Raw genomic sequence first — 7,493 nt, forward strand, 5'->3', positions numbered from 1 at the left:
TGTTTAAACATTTCCTTATTTATAGTATAATCGATAATCCCATTGGTGGCACTTCTATGAGAAATATATGAGAAGACTATAGATTATACTTAATTATAATGTATTAAAATCATGATAGTTATTTTGAAGAACAGTAATACAAAAGATGTCCTGCTGTGCTTGATTTGGATAGAATTATGGGTGCCAGGCGGCACTACCAGTACAGTTGAAAGTTGATATTTAGATACAAGAACTCATCTAAATACAAATAGTGCAAGCTGGCAGCCAAAATTGAAGAATGTATAAAATGTTATGGCAATATTTTTTTAGCTACTATTCTATAGCAGGGGCAGAATTGTTTAGTTGCTAGTCCTTGGTTGTCATTTTTGTGCTTTTACCTGTTCATTTCAGCCACACATGATTGATTAACATTGCTACATGATCAAAGTACAATCCTACAAATCAATATTAGGAATGTGCTTTTTTATCATTAGGTTATACATAATTGGAAAAAATGTCTGGTGTTTGCTCTTCATAGGCTCAGGACCCGAGCTCCTTGTGAGGGAGTTGTGATGTAGAAAGTTGGGGTTCCGCTGTATTGCTCCTGTAGGTGAAAACACACAGCCGGTGAGTTAATTCTATTGCTTTTCAGTTAATTCAAAATATATTTTTTTTTAGAAGGATAAACCTGAAACCATATTAGTTTATTTTGGATCTCCCAACATGTTTTTGGGGTTAAGAAGAGAGGGTGAGCAGGAAGGGTTTGGATGTTGGTTTCCGCTCACATCCTCTCTCGTTCTCTCCATTCTATAAATACATCTCATCCTCATACAGGACAGGAACCTGAACCAGTAAGGGACTGATACCTTTTATTAAAGTAGTTAATGTGCTGGAAACAAAAATCTCTACATACTGGTTATACAGTCATCCCAAACACTGTTTAACATACAATACCAGTAAATATAGCTGTGCCCAGTTAAGAATGGCCTGATCATCTCAAAGACAAGTGAAGCTCATTTTCCCCCAGATACTCCACACTATCAAACCTGCCTCCATCCTCTTCTATCTCTTTTAGAATTGCACTGATCTTTAACAGGATGACCTGAAAACCATATCACTGGAGACTTTCGCTTCAGTAAAAGCAGATGGTGGCCTACAGTTTAGAACAGACTGCAGCTCGACATGAACTGTCTGCTCTACTTCAGGCAACTGAGGTCAGAGTTGATTAGGAGGTTCAAATGGCAGGGTCTCAGCTTCACATTAAGAAGAAAATTGTAAACATCACATATTTTAAACATCATGTAATAACTTTAAAGTGTTAGTAAAGTCAGTTGCTGACCATCCATAAGTTGTAATGGTCCATAGGTTTCAAAAATCTAAAGGGGACTTTTATTTCTAAAACAAGCTACATTAATACCGTACAAGCTGCAGAGAGCGATAGTTTAAAACACCGGTGGGGTCAGGGGTCATGGAATCAACCCTAAAACCTTCTGCCAGAGACAACGTCAGGAGCTCCTCAACAAACACGCGTATGTCTTTAACCTCAAAGGGGCTGCGGTGAGGAAGGATGACGTCACAAAGTTCACCAGGGCGGGTCTGTGTGGCCCAAGAATCTGAGAAGACAAGTCCTCGGAACTGCTGCTTCTCATATTGGTCCATGGGAAGCTCGTCTGGCCGTGGAACCCACTCCAGTTTCAAGCGGTTTTGGCGCTGGTCACTGGGCAGGGGGGAGGTAAGACCCTGGGTGGTGCGGTAGGAGAAACGCTCACAGAGGAGAACCAGGAAGGCACGCCATGTACAGAAGATCTCAGCAGTGAGAACGCGCACTGAACATTTGCAGAGTTCGTAGTTCTCTGGAGCACGACGCAGATTGAAGTGTAGCATGCGCACCTGGAATGATATAAAGGAGCTGATGCTACAGTAGTAAAAATACACTTGTTGGGAAGCGCTTCTGCATTCCACAACAGATACATGCTAACAAGACAATACTAACAAACACAAAAACACACCTGGCAGTCCACGTCCACCAGCAGCAAGGCTCCTCTGGCTGAGTCTCTCTGGCTGAGTGGTCCGGCCTCAACATGCCGACGTATCTCATCCATTAGGGGGCGTATCTGGAAGAAATCTGCCTCCCGCCTCAGCAACTTCATTTCAGAGAAACCCTCCGGTAGGTCCAGGGAGCTGGAACGCAGGAAGTTCAAGATATAGCGGAAAACCTTTCCGTCCCGGTCGATAAAAACGTTTCCGCATTTGTCCCTGAGTGTAGAGATCTGTCCGGTGAACATGGACCCCAGCATGGAGTCTCTGTAGCGTGTCAGAGTGTCCAGGGTCGTGGTGTAGATCTCCCCGCCAACATTGAGAGACACCGGGTCGGACAGGGAGTTACTGTTGCTGTTGGTGTTACTGTCTGTGGAGTTGAGGTTCAGCATTCTCAGACAAGCTCTGCTCAGTCTCAGAACACTAAGTTAGGACACTCTGGATTGAAACTGGTCAAACTTACGCCAGAACACTTTTCTGGAATTCTCCCGTTTATGTATCTATGTAATGCAGTGGACTTTTGCCTTTTGTATCCTGAAGTGAGTTTCCTTTCAGAGCCGGCAAGGCGTTGGTAACCAGGTCACGAGCAAGTCCGAAAGAGACCCAAAACACTGAGAAGGCAAGTTGAGAAAAAAAATTCTCAGTGTCTGAAAGCTGGATCTGTAAGACAATGGTACGCAGTCCAGGTGGATTTATATATCTGTAGTTTTGTTTTTCTCCGTCATGGCTTTCTAGTGTTTCAGATTTCTGTCGATGAGCTGAGGCCAGGCTTGTTGCATAAGACTATTTGTGTCTGAGCAGTTGGCATAGAGGGACAGGAGAGAGATCACAAGGCGTCTGGACTCGAATGCTAATAAAGGGGCACTGCTAGCTTTTATTCTGTGGCAGTAACCCCTGGTGGCATGTACACACACAAATAAACACACATTCACACTCTTTCTGTTTCTGTCCCTCGCTCTCTTTCACCCTAGCTCTCTTTCACGGGGCTGTCGTGGCAAGACACAAGAAGACAGAGCAGTTTGTCTTAAAGTGACAGCAGAGGCTCTAAAAGCGCCTTTATCCTCAGTGACCTCAGTTCGGCAAGTCCCCTTCAATAAATCTTGCGTGTGTGTGTGTGGGTATGTATGTATGTGTGTAAACTTGTATATTCCTCCTCACCTGTATGTGATTCATAGTTCGGTCTACGGCTCCAGCCTGCAATAATGTGACAGTACATCCTCCAAATCCTCCTCCTGTCATCCTGCTGCCAAACACGCCCTCTACCTCCATGGCTGCAGACACCAGCTCATCCAGCTCCTTACAGCTCACCTCATACAGGTCCCTGACAGTAGGAAACAAGTTATGGTTTAAGGATTGTTAGATTTCTACGTCAACAGTGTTTTGGCACTTACGAGGATTTGGCTGAAGAATTCTTTGGGTGTATTTCGGATGTGTATTAACCTGAGCGAAGTGTGGCTCTCTACCATGAGTCTGCCAAACTCTGTGTAGGCCCCTTTCTTCAGTGCTTCTGCAGCCTGGGCCGTACGTGCTATCTCCTCAATCACATGACAAGCCCTACGATAGGTCTCACCATCCATTTGACTCTTAGCATCTGGAGCAATGAAAATAAAGAAAATTAAATAAGAATAATCAAACACATAATATCAAATAACAATGATTAGAATGAATGGAATAGTATATCCTCTTAATTTTCAGTTAGCTTGTTGAGCTACACCGTCACGCTGGATGGAAGCACCCCTATATTTAGCAAGAATGACTCAATTCACCAGGTTTTCCCGGACTGGTCCGGAAAACAGCACCCAAAAGACTAGAAAGGTTTCGATAAGGCCCCTCCCTTTGTGCAATGTCATGCAAAAAGAACCAGATAATGATTGCAACAAACCAAACAAAATACTGTCCAGACAACTGCAGGAATGCTGGAGCGCAAGTACAATGCATGAAGTGAAATCTGTAACCAGGGAAGTACCTTCATCTCACAAGGATATTAATGACAGATTCTGAATTCCCTCAATAAATAAAAATCAGCTCCATACTCTTCTCTTTTCAATGCCAATACAGATGAAGCACAGCCAGCTAGTGTGAATGAGGCTGTATGTAGTGTATATGCTAAGTAAAGGGGATGATATACTCACTCTGATATGACATTCTGAACTTGTCCATAAATATTCCCGTTGAACATTCATGGAGGCTTTCTGTACTCATTCAATAATAGATGAGAAGCCCTTCAAACATTTTCCTATCTACATGATTCATGTGGATAGACCAAATTCTGATAAAAAACTGAATATTGCAAAAAATGTGCCGTGTTACTATGCCCGTTTGATTTAACTTTAGATTGATAAGATTTAAGTACATGTTAAATAAAATATGCAGATTAAATTCTCCTCTTTGTAACTGAACCTCAATCAAGTATCCCAGAAATAGTGAACTTGATCAATATAGCACCTTCGCATTGGCTACAGAATCTATTTGAATTGTTTGTGTAGACAATTTCAGAATATCGCCCTATTCATACCCTCCTATAAACATCTGGATTCTATTGTCAAGGACTGACAAACCTATTCTAATGGTTCAGTGTTTATGTCCGCTATCTACCTTGAGAAGTCACTACAGATTCATATTCCCATTTAAAAGGACTTCCCAAAGTAATTGTACAAAATCATCTGTATTGGAATGCAAATAACCTTATACCCATGTCATTCCAGCTCCAGAAATGGATGTCAGATCATTCATTACTCAATGACCAAGGTATATAAGATCTTCCCAGATACATATACCATGTTTGACAAATTCTGAACTGCGGTGGGCTTACTTCTACACAGATAAGAGCCCTTAACAGCACAACTATTGGTTTGGAATCCTCTGATAAACCAAGAACCAATAACTCTATTTTCTTTTCCATTGAGGTTATGCATATAATTTAAACCTAAGAATGCAAAATTGAATTTAATGAAGTGTTTCTGTAAGAAATAACACGTAAAATAAAACATAAAAAATATAAATATTGAAAGTAAAAGAATATCCTTTTGTTCTCACCCTCCAGATCTTTTAGTGTGGCGTCTCTCAGGCTGGCCTTTCCCAAGATGGCAGCCGCCTCCTCACACTGTTTTCGTCTGCTAGGGTACTCACTGCCTGTGAGAGAATGCTTGACATTTGAGTTACTGATGAGGATGACCAGCTCTGGATCAGAGAGAGGGACAGGAGTGGCCTCCAGAGATCTGAGGAAACAAATGCAGTGTATGGCACACAGGAACAACTCTAAACTGTGTAGTGTGCTAATAACCCGTGTGGTGTTAAGTAACACTGTAACAAAAATATGTCTGGTTACCGGCAGTCAATGAGTAGAGCGTGAGCCTCCCTGCCAAGCACAGACACAAACTGATCCATGATGCCACAGGGTACGCCAGCATGGGTATGTTCTGCCTTTTGGCAAGCCACTGCCTTTGCCACTGTGTCTCCGTCATCTGAGAAGGGTTGTATAAGATGGCATGATCACGTGTAGCTTTACTCACAGACACTACCGGACTACCCGAATCATACCCTCACCTGGCTTGAGCTGCTGTATGAATGTGTACATTGCCACTTCAAGAGAGGCTGAGCTTGACAGACCTCCACCTACAGGGACACTACTGGCTATCACTGCCCTGAACCCTGGGACTGGAGGAGCTGCAAGGAGGGAAAAGGAGAAGAGGTGCAGGAAACGAGATTGAGCAGGAAAAAGTGTACAGATATTAATGATACAGCCATCTTGTTTCACAAATGATCAATTTCACCATGACTCGTCATCAGGTGACGTTTTGCCTTGTTTTTACCTCTGTAGTGTTGCACTACTCCTTTCACATAATTTGCCCAGCTGGGTTTCCCGGGGGACAGCGGTGCCTTATCATTCGGCAGGTCAAAGTCTACTCTCCTGGGCTCCTCCACATCTTTAGCAGCAGTTATGATGGAGATGCTCTGGCCAGAGGTTGCACTGCCTACAATCACAGTGACTAGGGGCAGGGCCTGGCACAAGGATATAATTCAAGCGTCACACCTGGTAATGTAATCAGCTGAATTTGAATGGATCTAGACCCATCCAATGTCTCTTGTGTTATTGGTTAAATGAGACTTGTCAATATCATACAACTTTTGATTTAATACCACATCATCATAACATAACATTACCATTGGCAGAACGAATCCTTGGTTGTAGTCGGTGTGCTCCCCTATCAAGTTAACCCGGCCGGGGGCACACACTGCTACTTCTGGACCATCTCCCCCGAAGCTCTGCTCGAAAACACGGCAAGCCTCTGCAACCAACTCAGATACACTTGGGACTGGACTAGCCATTAATGGAGCGGGCGAGTAATAGACAGTTCACGATTTTAGATAACAAATTACAGCAGCACTACTTTAGAATCCACAAAAAACAATAGATGATTTGATCTGTATAGCACAATTAATATCACCATAAATAGTTACTGTTTTAACTGACAGTACTACCACTGAAAAGCAAAGACACTATTGCAGATGAAAGTTATTCCAATTTTTGAAGACGGTCAGTCATATGTCAACTGAACCACTTCCTGAACCGTGTGTTTGTTGTTAAGTGATGATTGGCTAGTAAATTCACATGACACGTCCCAAAAAACGTCCCTTGCACAAAACGGGCTACAATATAATATAACAACTTTAGCAACTCGCGGGTGACTTTCTGACCGGTGAAGTACACTATCGGGGAAATACAGCTCAAAAACACAACGCATAAAAATAGTGATGTCAAAAGCGTCGACATAGGATGGTTATGTTTTCACTAAAGTTACGTTAGAACAATCGGTACAATTCTTGTAAGAAGGCCAGTGTAATTATGAGTGAATGTTTTTGTAAACTTTGCATTTTCATCGAAACGTAAAGCAATATCGAAATGTCCCAAACCCAGACAAGCAACAAAATGATATTTTACATAATGCAAAAGTATGCGGATACGCATTCTATTACTATAAATGTATTCTAATATCGCGGCCGGGGGATTAGCTCAAATGGTAGAGCGCTCGCTTAGCATGCGAGAGGTAGCGGGATCGATGCCCGCATCCTCCACGCTTTTGTGCGCTAATCGTTGGTTGCTTAATTTCAAAAAGCGCATTGTCTAGGTAGTGAATGTTTCTATTGAAAACAACGTTAGCTACAAAACCTTGTGACGTTTTGGGACGGTACCTTGCATTAGAGTTGCTCTGTGTATCATGTATTATCGGACAACTGCAGGGTTATTTGGCTTTCTCTCGTTGTTTTCCAGTAGAGGGTGGTATGTCCTCAACCTCTCGACTATCTACATCGAATCAAAAATAATAACATTTTGATTATTGTGCTCAATGTTTAGTGTAGGAAAAATAGCTCAATATGGTTGATTATCACGGGAAGTCGGAACAGTTTTTTTTAACAATGTAAAACCAGTTCAAGTGGAAGAGAAGGAGGAGGACTTGTTATGCTTTATGGTATGT

At 42.3% G+C, this 7,493-nt stretch overlaps 1 protein-coding gene across 2 annotated transcripts; it reads right to left on the reverse strand.

Moving 5' to 3' along the window:
• Window positions 1-445: 445 nt before the first annotated feature.
• galk1 (galactokinase 1) lies at window positions 446-6,909 on the reverse strand. Of its 2 annotated transcripts, XR_002196752.3 has the most exons (9): window positions 6,181-6,909; window positions 5,829-6,018; window positions 5,563-5,682; window positions 5,345-5,480; window positions 5,053-5,234; window positions 3,457-3,607; window positions 3,175-3,337; window positions 1,989-2,160; window positions 498-583 (listed from the first exon to the last, which is right to left on the reverse strand). XR_002196752.3 is itself a non-coding variant. In XM_010891929.5 (8 exons), exons 1-8 carry the CDS (start codon window positions 6,343-6,345, stop codon window positions 512-514), a joined length of 1,179 nt encoding a protein of 392 aa, XP_010890231.1. In that variant the 5' UTR covers window positions 6,346-6,888; the 3' UTR covers window positions 446-511. The 2 variants fall into 2 exon arrangements, 1 of the variants encoding a protein (XP_010890231.1); XM_010891929.5 differs by lacking the exon at window positions 1,989-2,160 and having other exon boundaries at window positions 446-583; window positions 6,181-6,888.
• Between the last annotated feature and the right edge of the window lie 584 nt (window positions 6,910-7,493).

This window comes from Esox lucius, chromosome 5 (assembly GCF_011004845.1).
Source record: "Esox lucius isolate fEsoLuc1 chromosome 5, fEsoLuc1.pri, whole genome shotgun sequence".
In the NCBI taxonomy this organism is placed as follows: domain Eukaryota; kingdom Metazoa; phylum Chordata; class Actinopteri; order Esociformes; family Esocidae; genus Esox; species Esox lucius.